General features: G+C 47.4%; 2 protein-coding genes and 1 long non-coding RNA gene across 5 annotated transcripts in view; 2 read left to right on the top strand and 1 right to left on the bottom strand.

Moving 5' to 3' along the window:
• Positions 1-6,793, top strand: part of MAP2K2 (mitogen-activated protein kinase kinase 2) — a 31,492-nt gene extending 24,699 nt beyond the window's left edge. For both annotated transcript variants that reach the window (XM_053299099.1, XM_053299100.1), the window contains exon 11: positions 2,820-6,793. In XM_053299099.1, coding sequence (XP_053155074.1) covers positions 2,820-2,930 — 111 coding nt within the window. In that variant the 3' untranslated portion in view covers positions 2,931-6,793. The remainder of the gene's footprint in view (positions 1-2,819) is intronic.
• On the bottom strand, positions 92-22,546 carry LOC128346137 (uncharacterized). 2 transcript variants are annotated; one of them, XR_008316801.1, is made up of 3 exons: positions 22,396-22,546; positions 11,414-13,718; positions 92-402 (listed from the first exon to the last, which is right to left on the bottom strand). It is a non-coding gene; the product is annotated as an uncharacterized LOC128346137 (long non-coding RNA). The 2 variants fall into 2 exon arrangements; XR_008316800.1 differs by lacking the exon at positions 92-402 and adding an exon at positions 7,518-8,441.
• The window catches only part of ZBTB7A (zinc finger and BTB domain containing 7A), an 87,063-nt gene continuing 84,621 nt past the window's right edge, over positions 21,712-24,153 (top strand). The window contains exon 1 of the mRNA XM_053299093.1: positions 21,712-22,255. The gene's annotated coding sequence lies outside the window, so the exon portion shown is untranslated. The remainder of the gene's footprint in view (positions 22,256-24,153) is intronic.

Raw genomic sequence — 24,153 nt, 5'->3', positions numbered from 1 at the left:
GTTCTGTCTCGAGATAAACTTAAAAAGAAAAAAATCTCACTTCTGCTTCCAGGAAAACAGGCCGTAGGAAATAGTTTATATTGTATTTTAAACCACCGTAAGTTCCTTTTGAGGACTTGATTGATGTTTTTATTTTGCTTTGAGAACATCTTGTTGAAAAGCAGTATATGGAATACATTCTGAATGATAAAAGTAGCATATAAATAAAACAACGAATCTCAGTCTGTTAGGCAAACTTTCTGTTTCTGACTACTTTGTATAATTCTGTTCCACTTGTTGGGGGGTGGAGGCAGAAGTCACGCAGGTAGGGTCTGGAAAGTCCTGCTCAGCTGCCTCCTTGCTCTGGATTTCCATCTGGCATGCCCCAGAAGTATTAAAGCTTTATCTTCATCTCTGTGTGCACTAGAAATGTAACAAAAGGTTGGAAACAGAGAGCCACTTAGCACCCCAAGTTTTAGCTGTAGACCTGAAGTGTATGAATATAAGTGTTGTACTAGACAGGGAGGCATTACTGCCTGCAGCTCTCTGAGCGTGAGTGTGGCGAACCCAGATCTGCCCTCTTGGTACTGTGTGAAATGGCCCTGAGCTTCCCAGGATGTTGAATTCTTTATGTCACAACGGGTTCCTCCCCACCCAGCCCTCTGGAAAGTGCAAAGCTCTGAAGAGTGCCCAGTCCTCCTCACATACTGTTTTTATCATGATTTGGCGGTGGCTGCTGCTGCTCTTCAGTCTTTGCTATAATTTATTTTCAGATTATTTGATTGCTACTGACTTGTGTTTATTGCTGTTCTATTGTTTGAGTCACCTTGGCTGTTTTATAGAAAGTCAGGGTAGATGTCCTAGAAATATTTTCTGCAATAGCAGGCTCTTGTTTGCAAATTCCTATGGTCCTGCAGTAGCTGATGGGGGCGGGCACTGGGAGGCTTGTATTCCCAGTAAAGCTGCATCTGCCATCAGGTACAGGTAGGGTCCAACTCCACTCATTCTGAGCTTTTAAGTCAAAGAATGGAGGAATAGCACGTTTGCGATTAGCAGAGGATCGATCAGAAGTCCAGCCTGACTGGTTCTCATGCCCAGTGCGCATGTGCACCCCCAAGTCTTGCCAGGCGTGCGCACGTGTGTGTATGTGTGCACGCACACCCCCGTCCCCTGTATCTGTTGTGCACATCTACACATTTCCAGGTCCAGCGAAGCATCAGGAGGAAATGGTTAATCCAATACAGAGCCGTTTTCTGCCACAGTAGAAGTCTGTGGAAGCTGCCTCTGGCCCAGTCTCAGTGCATGTTGTTCTCCTGCACCGCCAACAGCTCTGAATGCCGACAGATTGGTTGGACAGATGCTGGCGGTGCAGGAATTGCTTCTTGCTGAGGCCGCTCTGTACTGAGACGTGCTAGTAGAGTCAATCTGTTCTGGGTAGGGTTTTTATTTGTTTTTAATTTTTATTTTGTTTGTTTTCACCCCCGGCCAGTGGCACCAGTTTCTCAGAAACATGAGTGAGGAATCGCCTGTGCAAACGGGTTGGTTGTTTATAAAAGCAAGGTGCTTTTAGAATGGGATGCTTGAAAAACCCCAGTCTTCAAAACCCTGAGCTGGAGCACCTCTCCAGCCCCATCTAAAATCTGAACCTGGAGTGATTCCCCAGAGTAGGATGGGAGGGAGAGGACAGAGGGATGGGTAGAAGTGTAGAATTCCAGGGCTGGAAGAGACCTGAGGCTTGTACGCAATTGAGGATAAGGTAGGAGAAGCCTCTACCCTAATTTGGGAGGTGTGCATGCTCCCAGTTGCTGATTGTCAATTAAAGCCAAGGTTGGAGGTGCTGTCCATCCTTGTATGATAAGCAGCATACAGGCTTTCCCTCCTCCTTCATTCAGCAGCTGACTACAGCTGCTGGGTAGGAGGGAGCCCTCTGACCCAGCTGCTGACGGCACCTCCAGCCTCGGCTTTAACTGGCAGATGATCACATATCAGAAATGAGCACTGCTCCCAAATTAGGAGGTTTCTCCCACCCTAATTATAATGGTGTGAACTGCCCTTTTGGTCTTTTAGTCTAGTGCCTTGGACAGGAATCTCCTGGCTCATAGGTACACGGGAGCCCACACGTAGATCCCGGCAGAGTGCTCAACCCTTCCTTTTTACCTTCTGGCAGCACTTGCTTGGAGGCAAGAGAAAGGGTTCCATCCTCACATGGTTGAGCTTAGAACAGAAGGCCTTGTTCCTTTTTTGAAGGGGTTTTGGGAGGTCAGCGGAGCAGCCCTCCTTTTTATCAGAAGTCTTGTATAGTCAGACATCTCTTCTTAAAGCACATGTTAAGCCGCTGTGCAATTACTGTGTTGTTCCTTTTCTTGGAGGCCTTTTGCTTTCTAGCTGAGAAAAAGAGCCGCCCTCTAGCCAAAATACCTGTCTTCTGAAGCTGCCTGCTAGCGAGTCAGCCCATTGGTCTGCTTAGCCTAGGATGGCCCACTCAGGGGAGTCCTGAATTGCAGTGTTCATGACTCAGGAAGGCTCACTGTTCGTGGAAATCTTGTACGTCGTTCTTAAATGGCGCAAGTCGTGAGCCCTTCTTCTTTCAGAGAAACGTTTGGGAAGTTCCAGCGAAGTGCTTCCAAATCACTGCAGACTTTGGGGGAGGGTTTCAAGTGGGCTGGGACATGAAGTCTCTCCCTTTCCTCCTCAGTCACCGTCTTTCCTTGCCCTACAGTGGCCTCCAGTATTCCATCATCCCCTGTCCTTACCCAAGATGAGAGAATTAAGGCACACATTGGGCAACCCACCCACCACCAACTGTGCTAACGCCTCCCTTCTTTCTTCTCTGCTTTCAGAATCACGCCTTTATCAAACGTTCTGAGGTGGAAGAGGTGGATTTTGCTGGCTGGCTATGTAAGACGCTGCGGTTGAACCAGCCCAGCACTCCCACCCGCACTGCCATGTGACCGCCAAGCAAACTGCCTTCTTCTTCTTTTTTTTTCTTTTGTGCACCTGCTTGTCTGCTGTCGTTCGCTGCCCTTCAGCAGAAGAAAGAACTGCCCTTCTTGGCCTGCCCTCCTCCCCCTCTCTCTGCTCCGGAACGGCAAAGCACCAGCGTTTGGAAACCGCCCAATCATCCGACAGCAAGAGCAGAAATCGGCTTGCTTCATTAAGTTCTTGTTTTGTTGTTGGGTTTCATTTCTCTGCCCGTAGCCAAGTGTGGCTTGCACTCTGGAGCTTTCTGACTTTAGGGGCAGGGGGAGAAGAAGCCTATGATAGTGCTGCTGCTTTTTGTCAGATTGTGGTGTGGGGTTTGTGGTGGGAGGGGAGAAAAATGCTGCCAGGGGGCTTTTTGTGTGCTTGCTTCTTGGGTGGGCCTGAGATGGCTTGCAAAGGGTGCTGCAGGTAGCAAAGGCCTCCCCACATCGAGGGACAACGGTGGGCAGATCACCAAGTGAATGGCATTTGCATTGTCAGAGAAATGGAAGAAGTGGGCCTGGTTACTTCCTTGAAGCCTGCCTGGAGGAGATAGCAGGAGTGCTGCAAGATTAAGGAAGTTTGTGTTCAGTGGGCGAAAAGCCAGCAGTAAATTCCTTCCCATCCTCCCGCCCTCTCTCTCCCTCTTCCCCTGCCCTGGTTTTTGCATTTGGTTTCTTACAAGGAAGTTAGAGTGAGAGTGTGTGTGTGTGTATGCGGGTGTGTGTTGGGGAGGGTGCTTGAGGGTGAAAGTGCCACTCTTTTTGTTTTCTTTTTTAATTTCCCTGCACCATGGAAACTGCATGGTTATTAGCCCAGCATCTGTGGGGGCAGGGAGAGGCACATGTGCTGCTGCTTCTTCTTCAAAGGTGTGAGGTCTTAAAGCCCATCTCCTTCTAGCTTAGCAATCAGTCTTGGAATACTAAATTTCTGAAATCCGATGGCGTACTAATTTATTAAAAGGAGGAAGGGGTGGTCTGCAGCCCTTGAGGGGTGGGTATTGCTTGAGATGGAAACCAGTAGTAGCAAGCTTTGGGGTCCTGTGACAGTGTGGGGTGTTGTCTGTGCTACCAGCAACAATAGCCACAGTCTCCCTATCTCTCCAGTGCAAAGGTCTGGCCAGTTCTGCCTTGAGCCAACATCTCGTCCGCCTAATAGATCTTTGTTCCTGCCTTTTTGCGTTGACAGTGCTGTCTCTGGATCCCCAGAGTGTGTGATGCAATGGCGACACGCACACGCTGCACCTGATGCTCCTCTGTGTCCTGCTCTAGCTACGGTCTCCACCGCTCAGAGAAGGCTTAATCTCCGCAGAGGCTGAAGCAGGTGAAAAGTCTTCAGGCTGTTCTGTCTGCTTTAATCTTCAGTGGGCTCACCATGTATGTTCTTGCCTGGCATTGGTTTGCTGAGCTCTAGAGCAGTTTGTAAGGGACTAAAGTCCCCAGTCCATTTACAATAAAATTTAAAAAACCACCGCAGAAAGAGCAGCAAAAAGGCAGTTGGGTTATGTTGCTGTTCTTATTGTTCTTTTGTGCTGCTTTGGATATGGGTCCCTCTGCCATTCAGACAGTGGAGAAGGGATGGCCGGGCCATAACGCGTAATCAGTCGCCGTAACTCCAGGCGGTCAGGAAGCCCCAACTTGGAGGCTGAACCAGATGGAGTCACTGGGGCTGAAGCATGGCTTGCTGACCGTGTTGATCCACTAGCCATCTCCTTTGGGAGGTTTACACCTCTGAAGCAGGTTGCTTCTTGAAGTGAACTGCACAAATACGCCTTATCTCAGTTACAAGTGGATTGACCAGCGGTTGCCCAACCTTGTGAAAGGCTACCTTGAGTAGCAGCAGCAGCGACTACTAATGGGTAGCTGCCCTCTGTTCTGTCCATTTCTCATCTGGCTAGGAACCTTGCCCCGGGAATGTCCAGGAGAAGCTCTTTTGAGGGATGTGGCTGCCTTGAGCTCCCTTTATCTAGGAAGTAGCAGAGCCTGCCTGTATCTCTACAGCTGTAAGTGGCATGGCTGGCTGGCACAGGTGCCAAGTACCGAGAGGAGAGGCCAGCTGAGTGACAGAGCAAGCTTGGCTGCCTCCAGGGACTGGCCAGCTTCTGCTTCCTGATGGTCCTGGGTGTGATTTTCCACGATGACCCTCAGAACTCACTTCTCCACCAATTCACCCCTTCAGAATACTCCTGGAGTGTGTTTCTGTAGCAAGATGGAAAGTGCTGCTTATCACGGTGGCTTAATCCTTGGAGCACCATCTGCAGGGATGTAGCCCTAGAACAGCCTTGATCTCTAGGCCTGAGGCCACGTTGCACAGGCTGCGAGAGACACTGCCAAGTCGGCTGGGGAAGTCCTTGTGGCGGTTCTGCGTGTTAAATCCTACTCGTAGATACCCCAAATGAGGAAGAGTGATTGGTTCTTGTTACCACTGAGGCCTCTCCTGTACATGTGGCGTCTCTTCTCTGGAAGGAATCTGTGCGTCAGAACTTCCTAGTCATTTCACCCCTGGTTGCAGAGCAAGCGGTAAGCCAGCTCCAGCTGTTAAATTTGGAGCAACAGCAATGGCGGTGCTCCTTATTTTCTTTAGTGGCCTGTGATTGAGTAGGTACAAAGCCTCTCAGTTTCTTCCTAGAGCAACCCATAAGTTCCTGTTACCCCCTAACTGCTTGTTGCTTCATTCAGCCTGAAGTATAGAGGGGGCAATAAGCAGAACTTTTTGTCTATACAGTGTGGATGTTTAGACAAGAGTGCAGTTGTGGGCAGTTCTTTCAAGAGAGAATGTGAGGGAAATAATATTTAGGGTTGGGGGCGGATTTGGTTTCCTCCTCCCCCTTTGGTCCATTTTATGCTGCTGTTTGTGGTTCAGACATACTGGATGTTGGATGAAAATTAAAATATAATGGATTGTGCTCCCCCCCACCCTCTTATACATATTACAAGTGGCTTAACCATAGATTTTTTTTTTTTTTAAATTGAAGGTCTTTATTTTGAATCTGTGTTACTTGACTTGATGTGGTTTCTAAGGCACTCCAACCAGGAGACGGTTGGGAAAAGCTTTAATGGGTGTGTTTCTCCTCTCTCTCTACACACACTCCCTCACACTCACACTCTTTCTCTCTCACTCACATTCCCTCAAGCAGGTGGGGAAAGTTGAGGGTTTTTGTTTTTTTTAGCAGAGTCTTTTGGTGGATTAAAGAAAATGGGAAGAGGTTCCCTTAGCAAATCTATAGGCAGTGTTCATTTGGGCAGGGAGAGAGGGGACGGTGGCCCTTAGGGACTAAACAGCATTAGCATCCTTATCTCAGATTAGCATTTGAGATGCATTCTTGCAGCTGGATCTGTTGCGCATGGCACTGTCTGGTTTTCCAACAGCTAACCCCCCACCCCCAACCCGACCTTAGGTGCAACTGTTGTTCATCCAATGGGGTAACTCTTGAGGATTTGAATGTATAATATTCAGTGTTTGAGTTAAAAAGTTGTCAATGAACCAGTGGGATCATGTGATCAAATTACTGTATCTTTTTTCTTTCTTTCTTTCTTTCGACACAATGCATATATGAGCAGTGAGGCTCTTGCTGGGGGTGTGTGTGCGTGCAGGGGGGAGTGTATTTTATGTTTCTCTGCCTCTATTTAAATTTTTGAAAAGAAAATATTTAGTAAGATGTTATACAGTGCAAAGGTTTTTGGATATGTTCCTTGCTTCCCCCCCCCCCTTTTTTTTTGGCGCTTTGGGTTTTGGTGGGAGGGAGAATTTAAGGAGAATGTGTTGAACATTTTGATGGTGCAATTTTTTTTTAAAGAAAGAAAACTCAATATTTTCATCATGGGGAGATAAAATAAATGGCACTTTACATTAAGTCTGTTGTGCTTTCTTGGAGTGCGAGTGTATGCGTCTGTCTTGTGAGAAGATTGTGGCATTGAAAGGCGAGTCTTGGCAAGAGTCCTCCTCCCAGTACTTCTGCATCTCATGTTTGTATCTCATACTTCCTCAACGGAGTGAGAGAGGGAGGCTGACCCAGATTCGCCCACTGTGCTGCCTCTCTTGAGTAGGGATTTGGTCCTGGGCCCTGCCTCCCCAAACCCAGTACTCTTACACTTGGCATTTCTCAAAACTGCAAGCTAAGGCACCTCCTTTCTAAATGTAAAGTCAGTGAGACAGAATTGCATAAGGGGATTCTCCTCCCACAGAGAGGCATGCCCCTGTGTTTCTCCTCTGAGGGTGGGGTTGTCTCTTATGTGCCTGGATTGGATGGAGGCAAGTCTAGGTCAGTTTCTCATGCAGAGAGGAAGCAGCAGCATTCTCTAAAGCAGGGCTGCTCAACTTTGGCCCTCCTGGAGATGTTGGCCTACAATTCCCATAATCCCTGGCTATTGGCCACTGTGGCTGGGGATTATGGGAGTTGTAGTCCAAAACCAGCTGGGGGACCTAAGTGGAGCAGGCCTGCTCTAAAGGCAAGTAGATCTGCTTAAGGGGTGAGTGTTTCAGTCAGATCTGCCTGATGCAGCAGAGCTGCACCCCCAGCAAAAGCTGGTGCAACGAGGGAAGGCCGGAACAGTGACTCATGCAAGGACACAGCAGGCAGCCTTTCCCTTAGGTGAGCATTTTACTCCATACTGTCACTCTACATTATCCCCTACAAGTAAAACTTGCAGTTAAGATTGCACAAGGTTTTGGGGCAGAGGGCATGAATCAGGCCCTTGCAAAGTGTACGCTCCTGACAGCTTAGGTGAGTAAGCCAACCGACATAGGGGGAGCAGAATGAAACCCAAGTGAATGCTTAGGTTTTAACTTTGCTTTGTATCAAAACTCCACAGCAAGGTAATGTAGCATGAAGATATATCTACATTAGAAACGGAAGAGGCCTTTCCCCTCCCTAAGCACAAGACTCCAACTTTAAGTCCCAGGATTATTTGGGTGTGAACTATGTCCTGTTCTGGGCACTGCATTTTAAGAATTGACAAACAAGAAGGGGTTCAGACGACGGCAACAAAGGTGTTGAGGATTCTGGAAACTTGGGCCTGAGAGGAATGGTTTGAAGGAGCTGGGCATGTGTAGCCTGAAGAAGAGAAGACGACAGGGCGATAAATAGCCATCTTAAAATATCTGCAGGGCTGCCGTATAGAAGGAAGAACAGGTTTCTTCTCTGAGGGCAGGACTAGGACCACAGAGTTGAGATGACAAGGATACAGATTTAAGGTAGATGTCAGAAGTGGAGTTTCGACAATGGGATACTCTTGTCTTGTGCCCTGGAGAGCACTCTTCCGAGAGGCTCTCAAACAGAGGATGGATGGCTGTCAGGGATGCTGTGGCAGGGGGCTGAACCAGCAGATTTCCAAGGCCCCTTTCGACTCTGATTCTGTGATCGTGAAACTGGTGCAAAACCAATGTCATTTTGAAGTGCAGATTTGCCGCCTTCTGACTTGAGTTATTGGAGATGGCTTTCTCCCTTTATCCGATTGGATGAGAATCCTTGGTTTGAGGAGACAGCTCTTAGCAGCTGAAATCTAATGCAGTATCAAAGCCCCAGAAAATAAAGTGGAAATGTTTGAGGGGTGGGGAAGAGAGGAGAAAAGACACAGGTGATACAGGAGTTTCCTTGTTTTCCTTAACGCTCCAAGTGTTCCTACACTGCTCTTGTTACATGGCACATCACAGTTACAAAACCAAAAAGAAGACAGGCCCCTGCCCCTGGGAGTATACAATCTAAGACTGAGGATGGTGAGGGGAAGGGAGGGAGAGCCTGCTACAGTAAGGAATGGAGGTGAACAAATGCAGTTAGTGACTAACAAAATAAGGGAGAGGAAAACAACAGACAATAGAACATGAGCATTCTTACAACATGGTGAGACAAGATAAATTGGCAAGGTACTAGGGAAGCCTTCTGCAGATCCAGAAAGCATTCAGTGGCAGGACAAACTAAATATCCTGCCATTTATAGGCTAAAGCCTTTAGCTTGCCTTCATAGGTGAAGCTGCTCCAACCCCTTAATCATTTTGGATTGTTCTTTTTCCAGCTCTGGCCTATCCTCTCTGAGATGGAGGGATCAGTGATGCAGGCTGCTAGTCTAACTATTGGGACAAGCACCATATACTGAGTCAGACCATAGGTCCATCTAGCTCAGTAGTGTCTACCCATACTGACAGCAGCTTCTCCAAGGTTGCAGGCAGGAGTCGCTCTCAGCCCTATCTCGGAGACACCAGGGAGGGACCTTGGAACCTTCTGCATGCAAGCAGGCAGGTGCTCTTCCCAGAGTGGCCCCATCTCCTGAGGGGACTATCTTACAGTACTTGCACATCTCCCATTCAAATGCAAACCAGGGTGGGCCCTGCTTAGCAAAAGAGACAATTCATGCTTGCTTCTCCCATGAAATAAGTAGTACTTGGAGACAGTGAAAACACCATGATGATGCCTTCTTGGTCGTGGCCCCTCAACTCTGGTAAGCCCTTCCAGAAGAGTTCCCTCCCTCAGTGTCTTAGGAAATTGTTGAAGACCCATCTCTTAGCGAGTCACCTTAGCATTTTAGCTGCAACTATATCTGGTGGGTTTGAAGTTGTGGCAATGTAACCTGTAATGTAATGTTAAATCGCCTATATCACCTATGATATAGATGTATTTAGATGTAGATACAGAAATCTATGATACAGATTGCTATATCTACATGTGAGCACTGTCAGATATTTCCCTTAAGGGAAGGGGCCAATCCAGGAAGAGTACCTGCATGCTTGCATACAGAAGGTTCCAAGCTCTACCCCACCTCCACCGACTGCAGTGTTGGAGGAGCCGCTGCCAATCTGGGTAGACAGTACTGAGCTAGATGGTCCCATGGTCTGACTCGGTATAAAGCAGCTACCAATGTTCCCATGTTCCACCTTATATAAAACTTATCCCAAGGTGGTATACAAAAGTTAAAATGTAACTTAAAAGTTAAAATGTAAAACTCGCATTCAAATCAAAAACCATAAAACCCATAAAAGTACAAATTGAGCAGCAACCATAAAATGCAGAGATAAAACAGCAAAAGAGCAGAGACACCAGCAGCCCCTAAGTGGCAAAGGGCTGAACAAACATGATTTTGAGTTGCTTTTTAAAGGCAATCGAGGAAGTCAGGTAACTGAGCCTACTTTAGCATCCACAACCAGAGCAAAGCCCCCTCTGAGGGCTTGGTTGGGAATTCAGAAACCTTTGGAATGGGGCAGTCCTTCAAACATCTAGGCCCCAAACCTTTAAGGGCTTTAAATTCCAGCACCTTCAACTGAATCTGGAAACAAACTGGCAGCCAGTGCAGCTCTTTCAGAGTGGGTATAAAATACTCCTAGTGAGCATAAGAACAGCCCTGCTGGATCAGGCTCAAGGCCCATCTAGTCCAGCATCCTGTTTCACACAGTGGCCCACCAGATGCGGCTGGAAGCCACAGGCAGGAGTTGAGGGCATACCCTCTCTCCTGCTGTTACTCCCCTGCAACTGGTACTCTGAGGCATTCTGCCTTGGAGGATGGAGGTGGACTATAGCCCTCCAACTAGTAGCCAATGATAGACCTCTCCTCCATTAAGTTATCCAAACTCCTCTTAAAGCCATCCAGGTTGTTGGCTGTCACCACATCTTGTGGCAGAGAACTCCACAAGTTGATTATGCATTGTGTGGGAAAAGTACTTCTGTTGGTTGGTCCTAGATTTTCTGGCAATCAATTTCATGGGATGACCCCTGGTTCTAGTGTTATGGGAGAGGGAGAAGAATGTCTCTCCATTCACTTTCTCCACACCATGCATGATTTTATAGACCTCTATCGTGTCTCCCCACAGTTGGTTTTTTTCTAAACAAAATACCCCCAGGTGTTGTAGCCTTGCCTCATAAGAAAGGTGCTCTCGGCCCCTACTCATCTTGGTTGCCCTCTTCTGCACCTTTTCCAGTTCTACAATGTCTTTTTTTAGATGTGGTGACCAGAATTGTACACAGTACTCCAGGTGTGGCCGCACCATCGTTTTGTATAAAGGTATTATAATATTAACAGTTGTATTTTCAATCCCCTTCCTAATGATCCCTAGCATGGAATTGGCCTTTTTCACAGATGCTGCACATTGAGTCGACACTTTCAACGAGCTGTCCACCACAACCCCAAGATCCCTCTCCTGGTCAGTCACCAACAGCTCAGATCCCATAAGCGTATATTTGAGGTTGGATTTTTCTGTCCCTATATGCATCATTTTACACTTGACAACATTGAACCGCATTTGCCACTTTGTCGCCCACTCACCCAGTTTGGAGAGATCCTTTTGGAGCTCCTCACAATCCATTTTGGATTCTACTACCCGAAAGAGTATCAACTCTTGGTATCAACTGCAGATTAGGCCACCTCGCTGTTTACCCCTACTTCTAGATCATTTATGAATAAATTAAAAAGCCCCAGTCCAAGTACAGATCCCTGGGGGACCCCACTTCTTACTTCCCTCCATTGTGAAAACTCTCCATTTATACCTACCCTCTGTTTCCTGGCTTTCAACCAGTTAGCAATCCACACATGTACTTGTCCCCTTATCCCATGACTGCTAGGTTTTCTCAGGAGTCTTTGATGAGGAACTTTGTCGAAAGCATTTTGGAAGTCCAGGTATACTATGTCAACTGGATCACCTTGATCCACAAACTTGCTGACACTCTCCAAGAACTCCAAAAGGTTTATGAGGCAAGATTTACCTTTGTGGAAGCCATGCTGGTTCTCTCCCAGCAGGGCCTGTTCTTCTATGTGCTTTACAATTTTATCTTTGAGGAGGCTTTCCATCAATTTGCCTGGGACGGACGTTAAGATAGCTGGCCTGTAATTTCCTGGATCCCTTTTTGAAAATCAGTATTACATTTACTACTTTCCAGTCCTCTGGTACAGAGCCCGATTTCAGGGATAAGTTATATATTTTAGCAAGGAGGCCAGCAATTTCACATTTGAGTTATTTGAGGACTCTTGGATGGATGCCATCTGGCCCTGGTGATTTGTTAGTTTTTAGTTTTTCCAACAGTTTAGAACATCTTCTCTTGTCACTTCTATCTGACTCCGTTCTTTAGCCTCTATCCCCAAAAAGCCTGATTCAGGAACAGGTATATTCTCAGTATCTTCTGCTGTGAAGACGGATGCAAATAACTCATTTAGCTTCTCTGAAACCTCCATGTCCTCCTTAATAATCCCTTTCACTCCTTCATTGTCTAATGGTTCAACCGCCTCCCTGGCAGGTTTCCTGCTTCTGATGTATATAAAGAAGTTTTTGTTATCCCCCTTGATACTTTTAGCTAAATGTTCCTCAAACTCTCTTTTTGCCTCCATTATTGTCACCTTGCATTTCTTTTGCCAGCGTTTGTGTTCCTTTCTGTTCTCTTCATTTGGAAAGGCCTTCCAATTTCAGAAGGAAGTCTTCTTCCCTTTTATGGCTTCCTTGACAGTACCTGTTAGCCATGCAGGCATCCTCCCGGACTTAGTGGTACCTTTCCTCCTTTTGGGTATACAATCTAACTGAGCTTCTAGTATTGTGGTTTTGAGTAAACTCCATGCATTCTGGAGCAAAGTGACTCTCCTGATTTTCCCTTTCAGCTTTCTTTTCACCATACTCCTCATTTTGGAGAAGTTTCCTCTTCTGAAATTCAAAATGTCTGTGTTAGACTTCCTTGGTGATTCTCTGCCCACATGTATGCTGAATTTGATCGCACTATGGTCACTGTTCTCCAGCAGCTCTGGAGAGTAGTGATGTGTTCAAAACACAATTCGGCTTCCAAATCTCAGCACAATCCCTTCAAAACCGAGGGCTTTCACAGGCCTTTTAACATGGAGGAGAGCAGGTCCTTGCCTCCTGTAACTCCACTCACCGCCACTTCTGTAATCACGGCACTCACTGCGCCGGCACAGAATCATAACTGGGAGATTTCCCAGCTGCCCCTGCGTGCTGGCGCACAATCAGAGCTGGGGAGGGGAGTGCCGTGATTAAGGAAGTGACGGTGAGCAGAGGAGGAGCAGGCAAGGAGCTGCTCCATGTTAAAGGGGTTGTGTAAGCCCTCGGTTTTAAAAGGATTGTGCTAATCATATTTTGAGCACATACCTACTGGAGAGAACCCTAGCCACTGCATTTTGCACCAGCTGAATATTCATCAAGGGTAGCCCCACATAGAGCACAAGTCAAGCCAAGACTTGACTAAGGAGTGGGTGACTGTGGCCAGGTCTGCCACCTTGAGAAAGGGGTGCAGCTGACACATCAGCTGAAGCTGTGCTCTACATATACCACACGGTTGCTTATGCACAAGTGTTGGAGCCCTATATATGGCAGATGGTGTCACTGGATAGAGACACTGACTAAGACTGAAAGCCCTGGGCAGAAAACGTGTGTCTAAAATACAGATCAGCGCACTTGGGCCAACATCTGGCACTCGGTCCTCTCTCCTGTCCCTTCCTCTGAAGTGGAGAACGGTCTTCTAAGATAATGGCACAAAAACACCATTTGCCAGCTTGTACGAATCAGTAAGTGATGGTCACTGTTGTGCTGGAGGAAATGCAGAGGTAGGTTCCTTTTTTAAAAAAATGTTTGGGCTTTCTCTAAAATGTGCTCATTCGGAGTATTGGCACCCAAGTCCCACTTGAACTGGTGGGATGTGGGATAATGTTGGAGAAGCTTGATAAGGAGCTGGACTCGGTTTTCATAAGAAGACTCATTTCCCTGATCCTTGTTGCTGCAGAACGTCAATAGCTAGAAGCTGACAGCTCTTGAAGCCCCTCTTCCATCTTCACATGGTTGGACAGAGTGTGGGAGAGTCTAGAACAGGAGAAAATATACACGCAGCATTAAAAAAGCTCCTGCAACCCATCCTGTAAGGCAGGGGCAGGCAATCTTGGCTCTCCAGATGTTGCTGAACTACCAACTCCCATCATTCCCAAGCTGCAATTTATTATGGCTGAGGATAACGGGAGTTGTAGTTCGTCAACAGCTGGAGAGCCAAGGCAGCCTTCCCCTGTGGTAGTGTAAGGGCTATTTCTTGGCTTACTGCCTGTGCCCCTTTTAACTATATTGACTTTGCAAAATCTCCAGCATGGGGTTCTGTGCCTTAACCTTTTGGGTGTTTTAAAAATAATAATATTTTTTGGGGGGGGTTGTCTGTTTTTTGGGGGGTATTTTTTTGGTAAATTCATCTCTGAAACTTACAAGCTATGGATCCGCTTGATTTAATTTTGTCTTTACTTATAGTTTATAAAAATTTTGTTTGGAAAGTTACAAATTAAAATATGTGCATGAACAGGAAACAGGGCAGCCTGTCCCAGTGTCAGAAGGGAGAGAATTCCCAGGAAAAGGAACTGAAAGAAAGAAGAGACAAACAGGGGAAATTGATGAAGAAATCTAAAGTTTGCAACTGCAAAGTAATCAAGAATGTGCAAGATGAAGCTGAGCAGACATCTGAGGGTGGGGGACTAAAATCAAGGGAGTAGTGAGTGGGGCAGCTCTTTCATGAGGCCAGGGGCGTATCTAGGGTAGGGCAGGTAGGGCATGTGCCCCGGGCATCACTTGAAGGGGGTGCCATTTTTTAAAATTTAATTTTTTAAAAAATGGCCACCAAAAACAAAATGGTCACTGTGCATGCTCAAATGGCCTCTGTGAGGCCCTAGGCCATGCCAGGCCTCACAGAGGCCATTTGAGCATGCACGGCAGCCATTTTTAAAATAAAAATTTAATGGCCACTGCACATGCTCAAATGGTCCCTGGCTACGTCCAATGCTAAATAGTTTTTGAAATATTAAAAGATTAACGAGCTTGACTTGTATTTTTCAGCTGATATTATGCTAAAGTTATCTGAAAGATGGGTGTCAGATGTTTGGCCAGGGGGCAGAATTTCAGTGCTTGCCCTAGGCACTATTTTCTCTAGATACGCCTCATGATGAGGCAAGGCTAGGTGGTCACCTCAGGTGGCAGATGATCAGGGCACCAGGCTGGTGGCAAGATCCCGCCCCACAATACGTCGGTGCCATCAGAGCAACTCTTTAGACCAGATCCGACCCTTGCAAGCTTTTTAAGGAATGCTTCTCCTTACACGCCTTGCAAAGGTTGCAAGAGGCATAAGGAGAGAAGAGCGGCTACTGGCAACCTTCCCTCCTCCATGCCCCCTTGTGCCACTTGCAAGGTTTATTATTTATTTATTTATTTATTTATTCGATTTCTATGCCGCCCTTCCAAAAATGGCTCAGGGCGGTCAGCAAAGGCTGGCTTTGGAAGCGGGCTGGCCCACAGGCATAGGCATCACTGTAACACTTTGGTCGTTCCCTGGGAGGGGGTGTGTAGCCAGGAGCATATCAAGGTTGGAGTGGGCCCTGGGACAAAAATGTGAAAATAATAATAATAATAATAATAATAATAATAATAATAATTCAATTTCTATACCACCCTTCCAAAAATGGCTCAGGGCGGTTTACACAGAGAAATAACAAACACATAAGATGGATCCCTGTCCCCAAAGGGCTCACATTCTAAAAAGAAACGCAAGAGAGACACCAGCAACAGTCACTGGAGGTACTGTGCTGGGGGTGGATAGGGCCAGTTACTCTCCCCCTGCTAAATAAAGAGAATCACCACGTTAAAAGGTGCCTGTTTGCCAAGTTAGCAGGGGTAACTGTAAGATGGGGCCCCTGCCCCCACCCTGTTCTTCAGAGAGGCATTGGGGGGGGGAGCAAATAGCAAGCTGTCACCAAACTGGTGGACCCCCCCTTCCTCAGGGCCCCCAGGTCATTTGGGTTCATGTCCTCTTAGTATGGATTAATTAATCCTGTTACCACTTGGCTCTGTACTTTGGTAGCATGCATGTGGATATGGGACCTGGGAAGCTGCCATCTGCTGAGTCAGACCGTTGTTGCATCTAGCTCAGTATTGTCTACACTGACTGGCAGCAGCTCTCCAAGGTTTCAGGCAGAGTAGGGTCTTTCCCAGCCCTGTCTGATGCTGCTGCCAGGGATTGATCCTGGGACCTTCTGGATGCAAGGCAGGGGCTCTTCCACTGAGCTGGTCTGAAATGAACTGGGACCGAGAAATTCACAGCCAAAACACGCTAGGCTCTTAAGCTGCTATGTATCTAAATAGGCATCCTTTCATGTATATAGAACTTTTAATTTGCAAATTGCTTTGCTGCCTGTATAGTGCTTGCTATCGTAGCTTCTCTGCAAGGAAAGTTACCTTTTTAGCCTACTTTCCAGTAGGCTTATGAGATCACCCGGCATTCTGTGCGTCCCCCCGTATCAACTTCACAGCGCCTGGACCAATATGAACCAAATTGGGTACAGTGGTAGGGACACCTCAACATCGTAGTTTGTGATGATGTCATCCACCCCGATCCAAGATGGCAGACTGGTAAACTTTTGAGGTGCAAGTGGACTAACTTGTGAACCACTTAACCAATTTGAACCTAATTTGCTAAAGCTGCAGGGACACATAGGGATGCCCAAATGGTGTAGTGAGTGATGATGTCATCCACTCAAATTCGAAATGGCGGCCAGGTGAACATCTGAGGCACAAGCGGGCTAATCTGTGGACTGCCTAACCAATTTAAACCAAATTACATACAGTGGTGGTGAGTGACACACAGGAATACGTCAGCAGCGTAGTTTATGATGGTGTTATCCACACCAGTTCAAGATGGCGGATGCATAATCTTTTGAGGCCCAAGTGGGCTAACTTGTGAGCCACTTAACCGATTTGAACCAAATTTGCTACACTTGAAGGGACACATAGGGATACCAAAATGGCGTGGTGTGTGATGTCATCCACTCCAGTTCAAGATGGTGGCCAGGTGAACATCTGAGGTGCATGTGATCTAGGGCTAATCTGCGGACTGTGTAACCCATTTGAACCAAATTGGGTATAGTTGCAGTGAGGACACACAGGGTCCCCTCAACATCATAGTTTGTGATGATGTAATCCATACTGATTCAGGATGGTGGGCACATAAACATTTGAGGCACAAGTGAACTTGTGAACTGCTTAACCAATTTGAACCAAATTTGCTACAACTGTAGGGATACATAGAGACACCTCAACGGTGTAGATTGTGACAATGTCATCCAGCCCAATTCAAGATGGCAGACATGTAAACATTTGAGATGCAAGTGCACTAAGCATTGGGTATAGTTGCAGTGAGTGACCCGCAGGGTCACCTCAACGTCGTAGATTGTGATGATGTAATCCACACCAATGGGTGGACACATAAACTTTTGAGGCACAAGTGGGCTAACTTGGGAACTGCTTAACCAATTTGAACCAAACATGCTACAGCTGTGGGGATACATAGGGACACAACGGCATAGATTGTGACAATGTCATCCAACTCAATTCAAGATGGCAGACATGTAAATTTTTGAGGTGCAAGTGTACTAAGCTACCGTTGTATGGACACATAGTGATGCCCCAATGATGTAGTCTGTGATGATGTCACCCACCCCGATCCAAGATGGTGGACATGTGAACTTTTGAGGTGCAAGTATACTAACATGAGGACTATCTAACCGATTTGAACCAAATTTGGTACAGTTGTAATGAGTGACACACAGGGACACCTCAACGGTGTAGTTTGTAATGATGTAATTACAATTCAAGTATATGCTGATGGGATCCGAGCTGTTGGTGACGGACCAGGAGAGGGATCTTGGGGTTCTGGTTGACAGCTCGTTGAAAGTGTCGACTCAATGTGCGGCAGCTGTGAAAAAGGCCAATTCCATGCTAGGGATCATTAGGAAGGGGATTGAAAATAAAATGGCTAACATTATAATGCCCTTATACAAAACTATGGTGCGACCACACTTGGAGTACTGCGTACAGTTCTGGTCACCACATCTTAAAAAGGACATTGTTGAACTGGAGAAGGTACAGAAAAGGGCAACCAAGATGATTAGGGGACTAGAGCACCTTTCCTATGAGGCAAGACTACAACACCTGGGGCTTTTTAGTTTAGAAAAAAGACAACTGCGGGGAGACATGATAGAGGTCTATGCATGGTGTGGAGAAAGTGGAGAGAGAGAGATTCTTTTCCCTCTCACACAACACTAGAACCAGGGGTCACTCCATGAAATTGATTGCCAGAAGGTCTAGGACCAACCAACAGAAGTACTTTTTCCACACAATGCATAATCAACTTGTGGAGTTCTCTGCCACAAGATGTGGTGACAGCCAACAACCTGGATGGCTTTAAGAGGGGTTTGGATGACTTCATGGAGGAGAGGTCTATCATTGGCTACTAGCCGGAGGGCTATAGTCCACCTCCATCCTCCAAGGCAGGATGCCTCAGAGTACCAGTTGCAGGGGAGTAACAGCAGGAGAGAGGGTATGCCCTCAACTCCTGCCTGTGGCGTCCAGCCGCATCTGGTGGGCCACTGTGCGAAACAGGATGCTGGACTAGATGGGCCTTGGGCCTGATCCAGCAGGGCTGTTCTTATGTTCTTATGTAATCCACCCTGATCCAAGATGGTGGATGCATGAACATTTGAGGTGCAAGAGATCTAACTTGTGGACCTTGGTTTGAACCAAATTTAGTCCAATTGTAGACGCAGTGAAAGGAAAGTAGGCTGATTAATTTTTACTAGAACAATTTGTTCTTTTTACAGATTGGAACCTAAGGCTGCGAGAGAATGAATCCATTGTAGAGGAGGGACTTGAATCTAGAGCTTGCCAACCTGGCCAGCAAAATGTGGGATGAGAGAAGACCTCTACATTTTGGAGACTTGAGGTAGAGGTGTGTGTGAGATTATACCCTCATGGGGTTCCCTCCATTTATTTATTTATTTATTTATTTATTTGATTTTTATACAGCCCGTCTCAAAAATGACTCAGGGCGGTTTACACAGAGAAATAAGATGGCTCCCTGTCCCCAAAGGGCTCACAATCTAAAAAGAAACACAAGATAGACACCAGCAACAGTCACTGGAGGGGTACTGTGCTGGGGGTGGATAGGGCCAGTTACTCTACCCCTGCTAAATAAAGAGAATCACCACGGTAAAAGGTGCCTCTTTGTCCAGTTAGCAGGGGTCTGGCTGGAGCACTCATTGTCAAGGACCAGAGTGGACTTGCTCTGTTCACTCTGCAGCAGTAGCCGCAAAAATGACAGCTATCCTATGCGAGAAACTAAAGGGGCGAAGGCACTCCAATATCTAGGTTAAGAGGCAGATCTTGATCTCTCTCAGCTGTGTCTAGAGTTGCCATGCCTCCCGAAATTCTGGGTTTCACCTGGATTTTAAGCATCTCACCCAGCTTGCTTGGCCCACCCAGATTCTCCCAGATGTCAGATTCCATAAAATTAATTAATTAATTAATTAATTAATTAATTAATTAAATGCTAAGCTCTAGCCCTTGTAGAAGCAGAGTTATGAAGCAAAACATGCAGTCACTATTCTGCTCAGAAATTATTGTCAAGCCGATTTACATAATATGCAAATTAGGCACCCGGCTTTGGAAAGCCAGACTATGGCAACCCTTGCTGTGCCCCTTCAGGCCCACAGAGTCGTGCCTCCCAGCCAGTGTGCCACACCGACTCAGCTCCAAAAGCAGGGGATTTAAAATTGTATCTAAACTGAAATGAACTTTTGAATCCCGGTGCATAAGGGGAGCAAGTTGGCTCCAGGAGCCAGCGTGGTGTCAGGGGCGTAACTACTATTAGGCAAGGGGAGGTGTCTGCCTGGGGGCCCCCACGCCTCGAGGGGCCCCCCAGAGGCAAGTCAAATGTGAAGTGTGTGTGTGTATCAGCGAGGGGCCCATTTTAAAATTTTGTCTCTGGGCCCACTCCAGCCTTGTTATGCCCCTGTGTGGTGTAGTGGCTAGAGTGCTGGACTAGGACCCGGGAGACCCGAGTTCAAATCCCCATTCAGCCATGAAACTAGCTGGGTGACTCTGGGCCAGTCACTTCTCTCTCAGCCTAACCTACTTCACAGGGTTGTTGTGAAAGAGAAACTCAAGTATGTAATACACCGCTCTGGGCTCTGTGGAGGAAGAGCGGGATATAAAATGTAGTAGTAATAATAATAATTATTATTAATAATAAACAACTCCCTGTCTTTGCCCCACCCCATAATACACTCCGAGAGACTTGCCGTAGCACATAACAAACAAGTAAATAAAAATCGCTTAGCAGCTTTGCTGCTGCCACAAATAAGATATTTGTGTAGGGGGACATGGGCCCTCTGGAGACAGGGAGCCATTTTATTTAATTTATATATTTCTAAGTAAACTGCTTTGGGAACTCTCGTTGAAAAGCTGTATATAAATATTCACAGTAGTAGTCGTAGTAGTAAGTGGGCAGTGTGCCTCAATATCTCTTTTTCTTTTTAAAAGTGTGCCTCAGACAAAAAAAAAAGGCAGGGAGGGGGTGGGAAACACTGCCAAAGAGCATGCAGTGTGATCCAGAAGGGTGCTAGGTAACCTTCAGGCCTTAAGCACCCAGTTTTGCATAGGACTGCAAGCTTAGTCCTCTAGAGATGGATTGGGGCTGGCTGCTCTGTCAATTACACCACAGGGACTCTTCTATGTGTAAACTTGTATATCCTATTAATCAGTTAGTAAGAAGGCAGAAAATTGATCAATTTGATTGGCAGCCCAACTACTAACAGAAGAGAAATTGTAAATTGGTGATAATTGCGATAAAATAAATGTTGCATTTTCTAATAGTGTTGGGCCAAGGGCAGTTCTTAAGAGTATGGGAGGGGAGAATGAACTGACGTAAGCCTCCACCTTGACTCTCGTAGGGGCTGTGGGCAAGTCCTTCTTTCGCAGCCTCCCAATATCTGTGATTTAGAGATAATAACACTTTGCAGATTGCAAAATGATAGGCAGAACTCATCCTAAGTCCCACTGAAATTAATGTGGCTTTAATTTAACAGAAGTTTGATTGGGAAAGAAAAAACACTTCTGATGGGGAGAAAAATGTTTTGGGGGAGTTCCCCTCTCTTGTCTGATTTCAGTGGTGCCCTTAATCATAATCCAATTGTCTGGATATTGCCTGATACATGTGAATTGCACTATTGCTGCTACTATGAATATTTTATATACTGCTTATCAACAAAATTTCTCAAAGTGGTTTACATAGAAAGATAAATAAATAATACACAGAGAAAGGTAGTGCTGGGGTTGGATAGAGTCAGTCCTTCTCCCCCTGCTAAATACTGTATAAGAGAATCACCCCTTTAAAAGGGTGCCTCCTAGCAGGGGCAAATCAAACACTGGAAAATGTTATATAAATGCTAAGTATTATTAATTAGTAGAATTCTTATGAATCGGTCTAGTTGCTATGAATCCAGGAGTTCACCATGTGACTGTTGCTTCTGTGCCAAACTTGCAAGGGGTTCTTAGGAGAGCTCCTTTCTTTCAGCCTCGGCTGCCCCTCCCTGCAATAGGGGCATAATGAGACTGCCCTACCTTGCAGGGCTGTTGCACGATGGCAAAGCATGTATTTTGATGATCGCATTAAGGCTGGGGATCACACAACTGAGGACAGAAGCCTCTTCTCCTTGGCCGGCACCTCTTATAATCTTCTAAAAGTACTAAAAGGATTTATAAGGCTCGAGATGTCCTAAAAGCAAAGTGTCCTGCACAGCCCGACGTCCTTAAAGCTTCCTCCCCACCTGCCTCTCTCCCTCCCTGAGCATGTGCCTGGCTGTTCCGATTTCTGTGTGCTGTGCTGTGTGCGTGTGTGTGGTTTTCTTTCCCCCTTAAGAAACCATCATCCAGCAACAGCTCCGGGCTGATCTGCCTGTTCTGGGTTAGATAACATGGACCGCAGCCATGGCTTGGGGAGGGCCGGCTGGGAGCAGGGTCCCTTCTCGTCTGGGTGGGGTTGGGCGCAGGAGAGGAGGGGGAGGCAGCGGCAGCAGCAACCCAAGCGTGCCCTTGGCACGGAGAGGAGAGCGAGCCAGGGCAGCGTGAGACGTGGCAAGCAGCAGCAGGGCTGGGGGCTGCGAGTGGCTCCCGATCCCTTCTCCTGCGCCCTCCCTCCTTGCCAAAGGACTTGCCAAGCCAGTTTGCAGCTCTGGAGCCCCATGTCAGTTTCCCTTGGCCCCAGCAGATTTTCCCAGCGTGGCGCCGGTGGCTGCTGCACCTTTAAGAGAAGGGAGGGACCCCTTTTTACCCTTAGAGAAACCAGGAAGGGAGTGCACACAGCATCATACGGGGCTTTGCATCTACTGTTACAGTAGGGGCAGGAACAGCACAGAGAGAGAGAGGAGAGAGAGCTCAAGAGGGAGGGAGGACTGGAAAAAGCTGCTCAGGAATTGACTCCAAACTCCAGGAATCCCCCTCCTCTTCCTCCTGGCCCCCACACCCTCAGGACCAACAAGGTAAGGACTCTGGATCAGGGTGGTGGTGATGGTGTCTCTTGGAGGTGCTTAAGGGATCTCTTCTCCCCCCCCCCCCACTCCCTCCGCCACCGGGGGAAAAAGTTATTTGCTTCCTTCCACCTCCCTCTCTTCTTTCTCACCTGTTTTGTGACTTTATTGGAATCTTAACTTTATCCATCGGGGAGATCTAGGAATTCTTGTCCATGACCTGTGTGGGGAAGGGTGCGTGCGTGTGTGTGTGTGTGCTGGGGTTTCATGTAGGTTGGGGAAGGAAGGAGGAAGGAAAATCTGACGTTGATAGCATGGGTCTCAAGGCGGGGGGGGGGACAGTGTGAAGGTGACAGGGATGGTGGGTGAGGAAGGAGGGATTGGCGTTTGTCTCCATGAAATGCAGGGGGGGGGAAGGCGGGGGAGGGTGGTCTTTGCAATTAATCTGCTAGCTTGTCCCTTTGCATCGGGAAGCCGCAAGGCTGCTGCAAGGGGCTGGGGGTTGCAATCAAGGGAGGGGGGAGGGGGAGGGAGGAGGAGCTGGAAATAACTTTCCACCCCCTCCTGTCCAGCCTTTCGAAAGCCCCTATTCTGTGCTGCGTGCATACGTTGTACTTGGTTTCTTGGGAGGGGAGGGGGAGGATAAGGGGGGCAGGATATGTTTTTTTTTAAGGGAGGGGGCTTGTAAGCCCAAGGGGGGGAAGTTGGGGGGATTCCTGGGAGTTGTAGTCTTTTCGCAGCGTTCTGACCCGCAGGTGCAATTGAAGTTGGGACTACGTTTCCCGAGATGCCCCGCGACAAGGTCGGCCCCGTCCTTCCGCGGGAGGCGTGTTGATAGGCGGCGGCGCTGGCCAATGGAAAGCTCGTTTGCGTCTTTTCCCTCTGGCCTCCGCCTTGTCCAATGGCGGACCGAGGGGGAGGGGGAAGCGACCAGGGCTCGTGCGGGGCCAATACAGCCCTTCCCCCGGGGAGAGGTGGGGTCCCCGGGCGTGGCCACTAGGAAAGGTCGGGGATGCGAGGCCTAGTACAAGGCCCGGGCGGGGCTCAACTTGGCCTCACCTTCTCTCTCTGCCTTACTGTTGAGCCCTATGAAAGGCAGGAGAACCTTCTGGGGTCCTTCTTCCTACGAGGGGAAATCTGCATGTGAGGAAGGGGCAGATATTCAGGGGAACCTTGGTGCGGGGCTAGTATTTAGTGGAACAGATGTGATGGACCTTGGATCCTGGAAACGGGGATGGGCGGGAAGTGGGGGGTGGATTTGAAACCTTTATTGCAGCACTAGTTTTATAGAGACTGGACAGTGAGCCAGCTGGTCCTGGGTTCAAATGTCATCTCAGCCACCAGCTTGCTAGATGTCTAGGCCAGAGTTGCACAACTTCATCCGTCCAGCTGTTTCTGGACTACAACTCCCATCACCCCCAGCCACAGTTGCCAGTAGTTAGGGGTTATGGAAGTTGTAGTGCAGCATCTGCAGGAGGGCTGAGGTTGTGCATCCCTGATCTCTCAGTGAATTTTTAAGGAAGCTGGCATTTTTAAAATTCTTTTTAAGGCTGCGAATGACTGACAGGCAATTTAATATTGTGGGATAGGGACGTTGGATGAAGTGTTCACAAGGTGTGTGCCAGCATGGGTATATTCTTATTGCTGCTGCTGTATAAAGATGCCATCTATGGTGATTGTTGTTGTTGTTGTTGTTGTTATTATGTATGTGGTGCTTCTCAACAGATAAGTGGACAGATCCATGCCCTGAGGGATCTGCAGTCTAGAGGCAGGCATAACGGAGGTGACAGAGGAAGGGGAGGGTAGTGGTCTACTCTAGATGGGGAAGAATATTCAGTTATTAGTTGCTGTAGAGTATGGGGCCTCAGAGGATGTGCCAAAGGCTTCACGGACAGGAAGGGATTTTAAGG

The sequence above is a fragment of the Hemicordylus capensis genome, chromosome 2 (assembly GCF_027244095.1).
Source record: "Hemicordylus capensis ecotype Gifberg chromosome 2, rHemCap1.1.pri, whole genome shotgun sequence".
NCBI lineage: Eukaryota > Metazoa > Chordata > Lepidosauria > Squamata > Cordylidae > Hemicordylus > Hemicordylus capensis.
Note: the sequence above shows the minus strand (reverse complement) of the source record. Positions and strands in the feature narration are given on the sequence as shown.